General features: G+C 61.3%; 1 protein-coding gene across 5 annotated transcripts in view; it reads left to right on the top strand.

Moving 5' to 3' along the window:
* The window catches only part of GDPD5 (glycerophosphodiester phosphodiesterase domain containing 5), a 74923-nt gene that overhangs the window by 47326 nt on the left and 11924 nt on the right, over positions 1-15673 (top strand). For all 5 annotated transcript variants that reach the window (XM_051850908.2, XM_051850915.2, XM_051850925.2 and 2 more), the window contains 5 exons: positions 4517-4620; positions 6619-6712; positions 7189-7248; positions 15077-15175; positions 15299-15392. In XM_051850908.2, coding sequence (XP_051706868.1) covers positions 4517-4620; positions 6619-6712; positions 7189-7248; positions 15077-15175; positions 15299-15392 — 451 coding nt within the window. The remainder of the gene's footprint in view (positions 1-4516; positions 4621-6618; positions 6713-7188; positions 7249-15076; positions 15176-15298; positions 15393-15673) is intronic.

Here is a 15673-nt window from a genome sequence, read left to right as displayed (position 1 = left end):
ACAGATGTGGGGCTTGGACGATGGCCCCAGCCACAGGTCACAAGGCCTCCCGCCGTCTCCCAGTTTTTCCTTCTGTTCCTCGCTCTGTATCTAAGAACCACCCCAGGTCCCAGCGCGATGCTGGCCCAGGGGAGGCAGAGATGCCCCAGCCATCCCCACCTTGGCAGAGTCCACGGCTCAGCAAACCGTGCCTTATGCTAGCCCTACTGCATGCTACCTGATGTTTATCTGCTCATGTATTATGGAGTCATTATCAGGGGTTATTATGCCCATTTCACAGGTGTGCAAACCAAGGCTCCGAGGACCAAAGGGCAGAGCCAGGTGTGCAGGGCCCATGCCCTTGCCTTCCCTGCAGTGTTGATGGGCGCCGGGGTCGGTGGGAAGGACCTGTGGGGGCCTGCAAGGGAGGGAGGCTTCCTGAGGGAGTGGGAGGCCTGGCCTGGGCCTGGCCCCAGCCCCAGGGAGAGAGAAGAGAGACCCAGACTGGGCCTGTGTCACCACCCCTGGGGTGGCAGACCCTGGGAAGGACCCTGGGGCTCAATCCCGTCCCCACTCTGCTCCTTGGGACCCTGCTGACTCACCTGCACTCGCCCAGGCAGCCAGGCACCTCCCCCAGCTCTGCACCCAGCTGCAACCCGGGACCCACTGTGGGAGGGGATTCCTCATGTGGGGCAGGGCTTGGCCTGCTGGGTGCGGGGTGGCCCTTCTCTAGCCTCTGTATAATGGGGACAAAGACCCTAAGTGAGAGAAACAGGAGGGCAGGCCCGAGGGTCTCATCCCTGATCCCTTTCGGCGTGGTCTTGGCGGGGACAGCGGACGGGGTGGGGGTGGGGGCACCTGCCTCTCTCTCTGCACTGGGCCTGGGCGCCATCTGGGGCCTCTTTATCGGCCTGGCCGGCTCCGCAGGCCACTTCCTCTGCCAACTCCCCTTCCCCCAGCTTCCAGCCCCTGCCATTCAGGTTTTTCCTCTGATTGTTTTCGAGTGACCCCACAGGCTCCTGCCCCTGCAGTTGGGGCCTCTTCCCACCCCCATCAGACTACTAGCCCACGGGGCTCTTATCCCTGGGGCCCCTATCCCTGGGGCCCCCCAGCCCCAACCCATGCCCGGGGCCAGGTAGTTGGACCCCGAGATCCCTGTGGTTTAGGCCCAGCCGACACCTGGCTGCTCACGCCCCACCCCCAAGGGCCTGGCTCCAGGGTTCAGTGTTCATTCTCCCTTGGTCCCTGTCAGTGCTGCCCTGGTCCTGCATCACACCTGTCACAGCAGGTTCCCTACCCTCTCAAATCGCAGGCCCCTGGGGACCTGTGGAGCTGGGCAGATGGCCACCAGCCCCACTGGCCTAGGCACGGGAGACCCAGGGCTCCTGGGTGGGGCGGGGGTGCTTGGCCCTCAGGGAGCTCTCTCCTGGGTGGGCCTGCTAATCCGCAGCAGGGAGGAGGGGTCCTCCTCTTGCATTTCCTTATCAAGTCCTCCTCAGCGCTGACTGCGGAGAGGGGAGCCACAGAGAGAGGGACAGCTGCAGAACTGTGGGGTCTGCGGTGACCGAGATGGGTGCCAGGGCTGAGGGGGCACTGAGGGGCAGGCGTCCGCCAACACAGAGGCTGCAGGGCGAAGGGCTGCTTTGCCAGTGGGGGTGTGGCTTGAAAGAGCTTGCTTGGGGCCGGCGCCACGGCTCAATAGGCTAATCCTCCACCTAGCGGCGCCGGCACACCGGGTTCTAGTCCCGGTCAGGGCGCTGGATTCTGTCCCGGTTGCCCCTCTTCCAGGCCAGCTCTCTGCTGTGGCCCGGGAGTGCAGTGGAGGATGGCCCAAGTGCTTGGGCCCTGCACCCCATGGGAGACCAGGAGAAGCACCTGGCTCCTGCCATCGGATCAGCGCAGTGCGCTGGCCGCAGCGGCTATTGGAGGGTGAACCAACGGCAAAAGGAAGACCTTTCTCTCTGTCTCTCTCTCTCACTGTCCACTCTGCCTGTCAAAAAAAAAAAAAAAAAAAAAAAAAAAAAAAAGAAAAGAAAAGAAAAAAGAAAAGAAAGAGCTTGCTTGGGGCAGGACGGGAAATTCAGCTGGCAGAGTGCGGGTGTGGCAGCTCCAGGGGCAGAGGATGGGGCAGGGCGTGCGTGCTCTGGCATCTGGCCAGAAAGATTCTCCGGCCAGGGTATGACGGGACCAGAGGGCAGTCAGACTGGACACATGGCCCACCCTGTGGGAGACCCAGGTGTCCAAGGTGGCCTGTGACCCACCAGCGGCGCCCTGCAGGAAGCAGGTACTGCAGGGAGCAAAGGAGAACACAGGGCAGAGAGAGGGTCTTCTAGAAGGACTGGACCCGGGGTGCTGGCTGGCGAGGGCGAGATGTTGGGGCGAGGGTGTGGGCTCTGATGTGGCAGTACGAGCCCGCCTTGGCCTAGCTGCACCCCAAGATGTGCCTGACTGTTCTCTGGCTGCTGGCTCCCCAGGAAGGCACACGGCCCACCTCACTCCTAACCAGGCTTCCTCCGCCCCTGGACTTGGGGCCCTGCCAGTCAGTGTCCAGGCGGGCCAAGCAGCCAGCTCCCAGCCCCTATCCACTGCTGCTGGGAGGACCACATTTCCTTGCCTTTCTGTGTGTGTGTGTGGAGTGGGGCTAAGTAAGGCAGCCTGGCTCTGCACCGGACTGTGAGTGGTGACAGCTACTGCCCCAAGCACAGGTCGCCTCCGCCCGGTGTCCCTCCTGGGCAGGAGAGGCGCTCAGACTACTGCCCCTGTGCTGGAGAGGGGCAGATGGTGCACCTGCTGCTGGCCAGGCGTGGTTCTGCCCACCTGCTTTATCTCATTGAATCCTCACAGCTACCGCATGGTGCAAGTGCTGATGTGTTTTGTTAAAGTTTTGTTGTATTTGTTTATTTGAAAGGCAGAGTCAGAGGGGGAGAGAGAGAGGGATGGGGTGGGAGAGAGAGCACTTCCATCTGCTGGTTTACACCCCACATGCCCACCACAGCCGGCTGGGCCAGGCAGAAGCCAGAAGTCTAGAACTCCATGCTGCTCTCCCGCATGGGTAGCAGGAAGCCAAGTACTTGGGCTGCTGCCTCACAAGGTGTGCACCAGCAGGGGTGGATGGGAAGAGGAAGCAGGACTCCATCCCAGTCACTCCAGTATCAGATGCGGACGTCCCAAGTGGCTGCCCTACCCCTGCACCGCAACACAGGCGCCGTCGGCGCTACTCCCGAGTTCAGTTCCAGGCGAGGACCCCGCCTGGGCAGTACAGCTTGTGTGTGGCAGGCTGGGGTGTGGAGTTCCCGGCCGTCTGGCTCCAGACACCCCTCTAAGCCCTGTGCTGTGGGATGGAGGTGTTCTGGGCGGTGGGAGGCTTCTTCCTCTTCCCGCTCGCCCCTGCTAGCTGGCATTGCACACCGTGGATGGGAGGCCAGCCCAGTGTCCTCCCTTAGGAACTCACTCTGGTTTGGGGGGGCACAGTCGCGTGACTAGGTCGCAGTGCACAGAGTATGAGTTTAATGATGGGGACACGGCTACTGCACGGCTCAGAGGAGGGCACGAGGGTGGCAGGTGAAATCCAGAAAGGCTTCCCTGGGGAGGTGACATTTGACAAAGATGAACGGGAATATTGGCGGTGGCCCTTGCAGGTGGGTGGAGCTGGGGGAGGGAGAATGGAGCTGGAGAGAACAGGGGGCCACAGCCGCGCGGGGGGGCCTTGCTGCTTGGCGAGGCAGTGAGGAGCCATGAGGAGGTTGACCTGGGACGGGTTAGCCCTTAGCCCAGCTGGGCAGTGGGAGCTCTGCTCTGTGGCAGAGTGGGGGCCGACCTTCCGGCAGGCGCTCAGGACAGAGTGGTCCTGATTCTCTGCACACACGGGCCTCCCCCCAAGGCTGTTGATCTGTTCTGATGACCTCAGCACTTTCCCAGGATGCAGGATGTGGCGCTGTGCTTCTGAGATAAGGGGACTCACGCGGGAGGGCTCAGGCGGAAGCGCTCAGGGAGCAGCAGCAGTGGGGACAGCGTCTCTCCCGCCCTAGCTGGACATGGAGGGCGTGACCTGGCCTGGCCCTGAGGTCAGGTATCCCCTGGTGGGAGCAGAACCTGGCGCTTCTTCCGGTCCTAGGACTGGGCAGCTGCTCCTGAATCCTCTGCTAACTTGGCATCTATATTGGCGGTGGGGGTGGGGAGAATGGCACCTGCTATGCGGGCAGGCGGGAGGGTGGAACAAATGAGGGCTGAGGAGCCAGGACAGAGCTTAGGGTGGAAGTGAACTCTGCCTCAGGGGCCGCCGGGAGCCTGGGGGGCCTCGGGCTCCAGCAGAGTGCGCCCAGCTCCCGGCTCCCTATTCTGTGTGACTTTGGGGTCTCTAATGCTGGCCAGGCCACTTCCCCAGTGAGCTTTGGTTTCCCACCAGTGCCAGAGGGGCAGGAATCCCACCCAGCAGGTTTGGCCAAAGAAGACAGGAGGGGACCTGCTTTGGGAGGCGACTGGAGGGGGTGCCCCGGGCCCACCTGACCCTCTCCTCGTTCTCTCCCTCCCCCTCCAGTGGGAGCGCCTGTGGTTCCTGCTCCTCACCTTCACCTTCGGCCTCACACTCACCTGGCTCTACTTCTGGTGGGAAGTCCGTAACGACTATGACGAGTTCAACTGGTGAGTGTGGGAGGGGCCCTGTGTCTGGGGGGCTGGGGCCAGGGCCTGGGGCTTCAGGTTGGAGCCTGTCTCCCCGGGACTCCGCTACCTGCTCACCATGTGGCCCTCTGCCTCCATCCTACCCTCCAGGACTTTGGAGGCTGGCGTGAGACTGCGGGTGCAGGCAGGGAGGGGCATCACAGGCTGGCAGGGAAACGAAGAACAGAATAGAGATCTGTGCCCTGACTGGGTCCCCACTGAGGGCTCAGAGGACTTCCTGGAAGAGGCAACGTGGGGCCTTGGCCTTAAAGGCTGGCTGGGAAGGGACCCCCTCGGTGCTTCCTTTGGTGGCCCAGGTGGCCCCTTGGTGTGTGCATGGCGACACTGACAGGTGACACTGACAGGAGATGAGGCCAGTGTGGGAGAGGCAGGGCGCTCCTTCCCAGAGCCAAGTCCTGGAGGGGAGCACGTGAGATGGGGCGGCCTCAGCCTGGGGCTCGCCCCTTCTGTCCACAAGCACCCCGAGTCCCAGAGACCCAGGCGTCAGCAGAGGAGGCAGCTCCAGACCCAGGCCTCCCAGCTCCCCCAGCTGGGCCCTGGGCAGGGCTGGCAGGTGTGGCAGCTGTGGGGCAGGGTCCCCTGCGGGCTGCTCAGGGCCTGGGGCAGGACTGCCTGAGGCGGGTCCCGAGGCACAGGAAAGACACCTGCTTCTTCCCGCCGCCTGCCTTCTGTAGAACAGTAGGAAGAGGGAAGCCCCCGTGACAGGTACGGAAACTGAGGCCCGAGGTCACACAGCCAGCTGCAGGCAGAGCTGGGGCTGGGAAGCCCCCTCCTCACCCCGCACCCAGGGCTTTGGCTCGGAAGCACCGGTCAATGCGGCCAGCAGCAGGCCCCTGCGGCTGTCTGTCTTCCTCTGTAAGATGCGGGAGCTCTGACCTTGTCGGGTCTCCCTGAGGACAAAATGAGATGGTGGACACGAGGGGGCTCAGAGCGCCCCCCAGCATGAGGGCTGCTGCCCGGGAGACTGCCTCTGCAGCCGGAGGCGGCTGTGACATGAGAACCTGGGACTCCTGGGCCTCTGGGCTTGGTGGCCGCAGTTCTGGGATTCGGTGGTGACCCAGCGACTCCATGCCTGGAGCCAGGGGGTGTCTGGCTGAGCCCTGTGGTCAAGGAGTATGACAAAGGACATGTGCGGCCCCCCCCCGCCCCGCCCTGGAAAGATGAGCCGGCGCCCCGGCTGAGTCCCAGGGCTGGCCTCTGGCCTTTATCAAATGCCACACGTCAATTATTCATCTTCGCAGGCGTCCGAGGCATGGGCGCCATTGAGAGTGAGTGGGGCGCTCCCTGCTGGCGCTCCGTGGCAGACCCCTGACAGTTCTGCTGGACTGGAAACTCATGGGGTCGGCCCTCATCATGAACAAGGGGGAATTGAGTCCCGGCCACAGGACCAGTTAGTGCCAGACACATGGACTAAGGACGGCCTGGGGAGACCAGGCACAGAGAGGTTAAGTCGTGTAGTCTTCCTAAGGTCACACAGCAAGAGGCAGACACATCTGGGACAGGGACCCGAGCCTGACCCACTGCACCATGTCGTCCACGGAGCCTTGCCCTCTGCTCAGACGTGCTGCCTTCGCTGGAAGGATCCACAGAGGAGGGGTGCCCGCACGCTGGGGAGGCTGGGACTGCAGCCCGTCAGCTGCCACCCAGTTTCTGGGGGACTCAGGAGAGTCTCCAGGGGCGACTCCTTGGCAGAGGACGTGAGAGCGCCAGGTGCTCAGCAGGGGCGGGGGGTGTATGCCTGGGGGTATAGCAGGCCAGTAGTGGGCTCCCTACAGCCCTGGTCACCTATCCTCTGGGCAGCAGAGTTCCAGGCAGTTTTCTCATTTATGCTTCTTGGTCCCTGGGTGTCGCCGTGAGCAGGCATGACTGATGCCTGGGCAGAGCCTGGCTGAGGCCATCCTGGTTCCTGGGCCAGGCAGCGGCCTGGGGAGGTCTGAGCCCTGCCTCTTCTCCCCACAGGTACCTCTACAACCGCATGGGCTACTGGAGCGACTGGTCCGTGCCCATCCTCGTAACTACAGCCGCCGCCTTCACGTACGTCGCAGGCCTCCTGGTACGTGGGGCGGTCTCAGGGAGGGCTGGCTCGCTCCTGAGGTGGGAGGGGACTTGGCCTGGGCTGGTCTGAAGAGAGCTGTTTGGGCTTCTGCACTCGGAAACCTGGGTCGGGAGGTCCTTTTGCTTTGGCCAGTTGCCCACCGCTTCCTGTGACCCAGCAGAGCCATCCTGGCCATCAGGGCCACTGCGGACGGTCTTTCCTGGGAGCCTCGGCTTTGGCTCCCTCCCCACAGCGTTCCACTCACCGACGCTCAGGCCGGTCCCCATGCCGTTTGGGGCCCCCGAGGGCCGGGGCTCAAGTCTTTCAGAATCCTGGGACCTGGAGCTCCCCAAACATTTGAGGCGTTCAGTTGGGCAGCCTGCATGGAGGAGGAGGCTGGCTCCACTCTGTGCTGGGTACAGGGCAGCAGTGGGGAGAAGAGATGGGGGAGGCTTTGGAGGGGGACTGACTATCACCCTCTGGGTCCCCCTCAGGTCCTGGCACTATGTCACATCGCTGTGGGGCAGCAGATGAACCTACACTGGTTGCACAAGGTAAGGGCTGCCTGCACGGAGCTGGACACGGGGGCAGGGGCAGGGGGCCGTGGGGGCAGAGACAGGGCCCGGACAATGGCAGCCCTCCCCTGGCTGTGTGCCAGGCCTGCGTCACTCGCGTAACCTTCTCAGCATCCTTACGATGTAGGTGCTGTGATCATCCCATTTTGCAGATGGGAGAAGTGATGTAGGAAGAAGTTAAGTTCCTCGCCCAGAATCTCCCAGTGTGGAAGTGGGAAGTCCAGGTTGGAAGCCCTGCAGCCACGTGATTCCCAGCACAGCTCACTGCACACAGCCCCGCCCTCTGCTGCCCCTGATCCAGATTGCGAGAGAGAGAGAGACAGACAGACAGACAGACACAGGGATTCCATCCACTGGTTCACTCCCCAAACCGCCAAGTGTGAGCCAGGCTGAAACCAGGAACTCCGTGCCAGTCTCCCAGATGGGTGCAGGGGCCACCATCGTCCCTGAGCCGTCATCTGCTGCCTTCCCAAGCACGCTTTCTGGAAGCTGGATTGGAAGTGGAGCAGCTGGGACTTGAACATGCCCTGATACCCATGCCAGCAACAGAAGCAAAGGCTTAACCCACCACACCAGGCTGGCTCCAGTGAACTCTTTTTAAAACCCTGATGCTGGGGCCGGCACTGTGGCACAGCAGGTAAAGTGGCCACTTGGGACACCCTCCTCCCATATCAGAGCACTGATTCAGCTCCGGGCTGCTCCACTTTCAACCCAGCTCCCTGCTATTCACACCGAGGGGAGGAGCACGTGGTGGCCCACATACTCGAGTCCTTACCATCCTCATGGCAGAGCCGGGTGGAGTTCCTGGCCCAGCCCTGACTGTTGCGGCCATGTGGGCAGTGACCCAGCAGATGGAAGATCTCTTCCCCCTCTCTTCCTCTTTCTCTGTCACTTTGCCTTTAAATGAGCAGGGTGCTAATGCTACCATGTCATTCCCACCTTAAATTCTCTTCCACTGCTGCCATTGCTCCCTGGATGAGCCGCTCCGTGAGGGACAGACACACTCAGCCTGTCTGTGTGACACCTCTCGGGCCCTCCCAGCCTCTCCACATTCAGCCCCTTGCCCCTGGCCTCCCTCTCCCTCTCTCGGACCGCTTCCTTAGTCCCGCTCCCCTAGGGGTGCAGGCTTCTCTCGCGGGGTTCTGAGCACCTGTGTGGTGCATTTCCATCTGATTCCCTGAACCACGTCCCCAGCCCACCCCCGTCTGGGTGCACCTTGCAGGCCACAATTGCCTTGGACCCCAGCCTGTGGGCGCACCACTCACGGCACACACAGGGCTGCAGGTGGGTTTCTGGTGGCTTCTGGTGCATGCTCCTCTGGAGGTCCTAGGGGACATGGGGGGACACAAAGCTGCCCAGGACAGAGCCCGCTGCCCCCAGCAGCACCAGGGCCATGGAGGGGGTGCTGGCTGGCTCTGTTGCTCCCGAGCCTGGCTCACAGTGAGCACTCCATTCACGAAGGGCCGAAATGTCCATGAACAGCCAAGAACCCATGACCCGGGGCCACAGTGAGTCGGAAGGGAGGGGCGCACTTCCTGACCAGAGAGGGTGGTGGTACAGGAAGGGAAGGGGGTAGTGGTGAGCTGGAGTCAAGGGCTGTGGCACACAGGGGCCCCAGAGCTGGGTGAATCCCACGGTTCGGCGCTTAGGAGGCATGAGTCTTGGGGGGACGAGGAGCAGCCAGCAGTGCTGTGCCTCTTCCTACACCCCTGCTGCTCGACACTCACTCCTGAGTCGCCTCTGGGCTTCGATGGTCCCCTCCATGAGGCATTTCCTTCCCCTGACTGCACAGTTAGAACTGTACCCACTGGCACCTCGGTGGGAGGGGCGGGCGCACGCTGCGGCCAGGCCTAGCTCCCAGCAGGACAGGTCCTGCTGCTTGGTCCTCGCGGAGCGCACAGAGTCTGGGAGTCAGCCAGAAGGGGCAGGTCAATGCGGCAGTCAGATCCCAGGGGCCAGTGTTGCTGTGGATTCGTTCTGAGAGGAGGAGCGTGGTAGGGACAAGAGGCACAGAGTCACCACACAGACCCCGGGAGTCGGGTGAAAGAGGGCCAGAGGCCAGCAGCCCGCAGACTCGTTTATTTCAGTTGGTACAGCAGCTTAGATCGCAAGGCAGCCAATCCGGTCAAGGGGCAGTTTATGCCCTAATCAATCACAGCCTGTTGCCAGGCAGTTTCCAAAGCCATCCAGTCACAGCCTGTTGCCAGGCAGGCTCCGTTGCCAGGTGGGTTTCAAAGCCATTCCTGAGTAACTGACGCTCGCTTGCCAGCGGCTATGTTGATATGGCCTTCTCATTCCACCACAGGCCAGTGGAGATGTCACTCATGGGAGATGTCAGTGTGAGGAAGGATCCCCAGGCAGAGCTGACCCACGGGGGGGGGGGGGGGGGACACTACCCCCTCCCTGTGTCCTCTGTTCAGTGTCGTCATTTGTCCCTAAGATTCCAATTAATCCTTGTCCTTTCTCATGTGTTGCAGTTCATTGTTGACTGTGTAATACCTTGTTCAAAAGACAGAAGGGTCGGCCCTGTGGTGAAGCAGGTAGAGCTGCCACCTGCAGCGCCTGCATCCCATATGGGCACGGGTTCAAGTCCCAGCTGCCCCAATTCTGATCCAGCTTTCTGCTCGTGCATCTGGGAAAGCAGCAGAAGATGACCCAAATGCTTGGGCTCCTGCACCCACAGGGCAGACCCGGATGATAAGCTCCTGGCTTCAGCCTGGCTCAGTCCCAGCCATTGCAGCCATCTGGGGAGTGAACCAGTATATGGAGGACCTCTCTCTCTCTCTCCTTCTCTAACTCTGCCTTTCAAATAGATAAATGAATCTTAAAAAAAAAAAAAAAAAAAAAAAAAAAAAAAAAAAAAAAGCACCTGTTGCAAGTCTCCTCACTGTCCTTGCAAAGTAGAGATGTGCCCCACAGAGCCGTCGCTGACATGTGCCCATCTGATCGGAAACAGGGCTCCTCTTCTGGTTGCTTGGTTGGTTTTTTTAAAAAATTTTTAAAAAGATGTATTTATTTATTTGAAAGAGTTACACAGAGAGGCGCAGAAAGAGAGAGAGAGAGAGGTCTTCCTTCTGCTGGTTCACTCCCCAGTTGGCTACAACAGCCGGAGCTGCACCAATCGGAAGCCAGGAGCCAGGAGCTTCTTCCGGGTCTCCCACGCAGGTTCAGAGGCCTGAGGACTTGGGCCATCATCTACTGCTTTCCCAGGCCTTAGCAGAGAGCTGGATTGGAAGTGGAGCAGCCGGTGTCGTAGACAGTGGCTGTACCGGCTGCGCCACAGTGCCAGCCGCACCTCTCTGGTTGTAATGTGCATTGTCCTGATGAAGAATGCCATTACCCACTGCACAGCTAATGCCCCAATTCGGCATTTCCAATTGTGTTTCCTTCTCTACCCGCCGCCCCTCAGACCTCCTCCTCTTTGGCTGTGGGATTGGCATTCTACTCATGCCTCTTCAGAAGCTCTTCGTGGGGTTGGGAAATGGGCCCCGGCTCAGGGTGCAGGCGCTTCTTCCTGGTTTGTCGTTCATCATTTGACTTTGCTGATCTGTGTGGCCATAGCAATTTTTTTTTTTAATTCCAGCATATTTGAATCTGTAATCTGTTTTCATGGCTCCTGGCCCCATGGTCAGAAAGGTCTTCCCTACTCAAAGATCAAAAACACATCTCTGTGTGGTGACTTGCTGGTGAAGTGTTCACTTTTATAAACATCTGAATCTGGTTTTAAGTGACTGTGTGATCTCACTTTGTTCTAATGGTTCCACAGCGACTGGGCAGTCCTTCCTTCCTCGTCCAGAGGCCACTTTCACCCTATGTGAGGACTCGACTTTAGATCTATTTCTGAACTTTTTACTTTCGTTTATCACCCTGATCTTATACCAGTACCTTAGTGCCTTAAAAACTACATTTCTGGCCGGCGCCGCGGCTCAATAGGCTAATCCTCTACCTGCGGCGCCGGCACACCGGGTTCTAGTCCTGGTCGGGGCGCCAGATTCTGTCCCGGTTGCCCCCCTTCCAGGCCAGCTCTTTGCTGTGGCCAGGGAGTGCAGTGGAGGATGGCCCAAGTGCTTGGGCCCTGCACCCCATGGGAGACCAGGAGAAGCTCCTGGCTCTTGGCTTTGGATTAGCGCGGTGCACCGGCTGTGGCGGCCATTAAGGAGTTAACCAATGGCAAAAGGAAAACCTTTCTCTCTCTCTCTCTCTCTCTCTCTCTGACTGTCCACTCTGCCTGTCAAAAAAAAAAAAAAACCAAAAAAAGAAAAAACTATATTTGTGTTTGTTGTTTTAAAGATTGATCGATCGATTGATTGATTGATTTGAAAAGCAGAGAGAGATTGATTAATTTCCCATCTCTGGTTCACTCACCGAATGGCTGCATTGGCCAGGGCTGGGCCAGGTCAAAGCCAGGAGCCTGAAACTACAGCTCGGTCTCCCACATGAGTACAAAGCCCCAAGCACTTGGGCTATCTTCCGATGCTTTTCCCAGGTGCATTATCAGGGCACTGGATTGGAAGTGGAGCTGTCAGAACTTGAACCAGTGCCCATACGGGATGCTGGCACTGCAGATGGAGGCTCAACCTCTACACACGGTGCTGGCCCCCGGTTCCAAACTTTCTAGCACCTTATTTTTATTTTATTTGACAAGCAGAAGGGGAGAGAGAAGGAGGAAGAGAGAAGTAGGGAGGAGGGAGGGAGCGGGGAGGGAGGGAAACGGGGAAAGGGGCCCGCATCTCCCATCCACTGGTTCATTCCCCAAATGCTAGTAACAGCTGGAACTGGACCTGGCCAAAGCCAGGGGCCTGCAGTTCAATCCGGGTCTCCCCCGTGAGTGGCAGGATGCCAACTACCTGAGCCAGCACCTGCTGTCCCTGGGTGCACGTGAGCAGGAAGCTGGAATTGGGAGCAGAGCCAGGGCTCGGCCCCAGGCGCTCTGGCGTGGAATTCGGGCATCCCCAGCAACCTGGGCCAAATGCGCTCCCCTGGGACTGCAGCTCTGTCATCTTCCTGGTTGTTGCCCGTAGGAGTCTCTGGTTGTGCGCAAGCCGTCAGGCGGGGAGGACGGGGTGCTCAGGACTGGCTGGCAGGGCAGGCTGGGTGCTGTGGGGGGGTGTGGGTGTCCACATGGGACCTCCCTCCTCCCCAGTCTGCCCAAAGCTCCTGTTTCCTGGAAGTCTCTCCGAGATAAGTCCCCAGGAGAAGTCCAGGGGCCCAGGAGGTGAGGGAGACGCCTGAAGGGCTTGTGTGGGTCCCCCCGTCATGCCCTCCAGCCTGTCCCGCCCTCGCCCAGAACAGCCTCAGGGGGCGCTGTGGTCACAGCTCCCACCTCTCCCGGCCACTCTCCCAGCAGAGCCCAGGCCCAGCGCCTGGCCGGAGGGGAGGGTCTGCCCCGCCCGGCCCCAGGCCTACAGAGGAGCCGTGGGGGCCGAGCTGGGGCATCCCGCTCTCCCCGCCCCGGCCCCACCACGCTGCTCGTGCCAAGCCGCCGTGTTACTTCAGTGCCCTGTGAGACCAGGCCCTCTGCTGACAGCCGGCCCAGGCTGCACAGCTCTGCCCGGGAGCAGCCTCTGTCTGCCCAGCCGCAGCTCGAGGAGGGCACCCTCGTCACTGTGTGCGCACAGGGCGCATGGTCAGTGTGTCCCCAGGGCCACAGTTCTGGGGGGGGGGTGTCTTCCTGTCCGTGCGGGCACTTCCTGCCCGGTGTTCCACGTACTCCCTACAGGGATCCCTTTGTGTGACAGCCAGCTGCGATGCCCAGCGCTTCCCGTGCAGTCTCTCCTGTATCTTCACCAAGCCCCTCCCTGGAGAGCTGGGCCTCCCGGCTGGGAGCGTAACCCCAGTGTGGCCCTTCAGCCTGGGCCACCTGTCTGCCGTTTGGACTGCACACCCCAGAGGCCAGGCACCCCCAAGAGGCCAGCTCCTTGTCCCTCCGCCAGGCAGGGTTCCGACTGCCCTGGGTGCTGGCCCCAGACCAGACTCAAGGAAGGCGTGCGCCTGTGCCCCTCCAATGGCAGCTGCAAACCACACCCGCAGCAGGACAGAAACCCCAGCTGCTGTCCCGGGGCAGACGCTGGCGTCCCCGGGCTTTTAGGGTGGGACTCCCCCTCCCGGGTTGTGTTTACAGAACGGGGCCTGGTGGTCACCAGTGCTGTCCCTGTGGTGTGTGGACACCAGGTAGGGGAAGTCCCCAGACAGCAAACAGTTAAGACTGCTGTGGAGCCAGGCCCAGAGCTGCGTTAGGAAGTGGGAACCCGCTTCACTACAAGTGTTTGCACCAGCATTCGTGATAAGGCGCTCTCCGAAATGACCCTTCAGATGCAGTGGCTGCCGGGCTGCCGGGCTGGAGGCAGCAGCAGGGGCGGGCGGCCGGGGAGGCGAGCGACGGTGCTCTCCAGCCTTGCTGGGAGCCTCCTCGCCATCCCTGACTGCAGTGTGAAGTGGGCACACGGGGCCTGTGCCCGGATTTGCCCTTCCAAGCCGCAGATGTGCACGTCGGCCAGGGAGGCCCCGCAGACCCTCACCCACCCCCACCGTCCGAGCCCACCCGCCACAGCCCTGGCAGGCCTCACCCATCTCAGCCCGCCTGCTGTCTTTGGGGGAACATTTGTTTCCAGGCCAATGAGCTGGAATGACAAGCGTTCCACCTCCTTGTCCGGCAGGGAAGGCGCCAGATAGCCCTCAGTCCCTGCCATCTCCAGCCGGGGGCGCCTTGATGGCAGCTTTCCTGGTGCCACTGCCCCTAGCAGTGGCCTTGCAGCCCAAGGAAGAGGAGTGGGGACCCTGGTGGCGGGGAGAATGGCTGGGGGAGGCCGGGAGGCCATGTCTTCCTGGGATAGGCAGAAGAGACTGTCATTGGCACAGAGCTGCGGCCTGGGCATCAGGGAGGGTGAGCCTGGCAGTGTGCAGCTACCAGCGGCAGAGTAGCCAGAAACCTGAGCTTCGCTTTGCTTTGCTCTTCTCCCTCCCCTCCCCTCCCCTCCCCTCCCCTCCCCTCCCCTCCCCTCCCCTCCCCTTCCCTTTCTTTCCTTTCCTTTCCTTTCCTTTCCTTTCCTTTCCTTTCCTTTCCTTTCCTTTCCTTTCCTTCTCTAATTATGTATTTGAAAGGCATAGAAAAAGAACTCTTCCATGCACTGGTTCACTCCCCAAATGGCCACAACACCAGCACTTTGTCAGAGCCAGGAGCCATGGGTGGCAGGGGCCCAGGCACATTAGCAGGGAGCTGGACCAGAAGTGGAGCAGTGGGGACAGGAACCAGCATTCCCACATCCATGATGTAGTGGCATCGTGAGCAGCGGCTTAGCCCTCTGCTTCAGGACACTGGCCCCAGAAACCTGGGCTCGGTTCCGCTTAGGCTGAGGGTTTCAAATCCCATCTGTCCCCAGAGACCTCTGACCCTCGAAGGTGTCCCTGAGTCCTCCTCTGTCATAGCGGGTCCCGGCCTCTCCAGCGCAGGCGGTGCTGGGAGGCTGGGCGGGGCGAGCTGTGAGCACGGCACCCCTGGGCACGACCCTCACTCTGCTTGCTGACACCTGAGGTGCCTCTGTACATAGCGGGTGCAGAGGTTGGGGCCTGGGGCACCCACCCCTCTCTGTCTCCCTCTCCTTCTATCCTTCCCTCCCTCTCTCTGGCTGGGAGGAGCCTCGGGGCAGCCTGTCCTGTCTCCTGCCCGCCTCCTCTCCATCCACCCTCCTGTTCCTCTCTGCCCCTCCTGCTCTCCCCATCTCATTGCCCCCACCCGCCCTCATTACCCTGGGGCCCCTCACACCTGCTCTAATCCCCCCCACACACTGCTGGCTCTTCCCCCTTCTAGATAGGGCTGGTGCTCATCCTGGCCTGCACGGTGGTGGCCGCGGCCGCTGTGGCCCAGCTGTGGAAAGACGAGTGGGAGGTGCTGCTCATCTCCCTGCAGGTGAGAGGGGGCCTTGCCATCAAGGCCCAGAGGGGAGGCCCCAGTGTGCTGGGCGGGCAGAGACAGGGTGGCTGCCCCGTGGGTGAGGGCAGGCCTCCAGGTCACTGAGGGTGCTGCTCACAGGGCACAGCACCGTTTCTGCACATGGGGGCCCTGGCCGCCACCACCGCCCTCTCCTGGATCGTGGCAGGACTGTTCGCCCGGGCGGAGCGCTCCTGTGAGTACAGCCCCCGTGACCACCAGTGCTGCCTGCACCTGGGCTTTGCCTGGGTGGCCAGGGGAGCTGGGTGGGGGGGGACGGGGCAGGGCTCGGGCTTAGCTGGGTGGGGGTTGACTCAGAGAGGGCCACAGGTGGCCTGGAGGGTAGCAGCCCCCTTGGCCTCCCCCCCGCCTGGTTCCTCCTGGGAGCCTGCCTGCCTGTGTGTGAGAGGTGGGGTCGGGTCTGTGAGCACCCCACGCCCAGCTGCCCAGGCCCCCAGGCACTCAGGGCCCCACGTC

The sequence above is a fragment of the Oryctolagus cuniculus genome, chromosome 1 (assembly GCF_964237555.1).
Source record: "Oryctolagus cuniculus chromosome 1, mOryCun1.1, whole genome shotgun sequence".
Classification (NCBI taxonomy): Eukaryota; Metazoa; Chordata; class Mammalia; order Lagomorpha; family Leporidae; genus Oryctolagus; species Oryctolagus cuniculus.
Note: the sequence above shows the minus strand (reverse complement) of the source record. Positions and strands in the feature narration are given on the sequence as shown.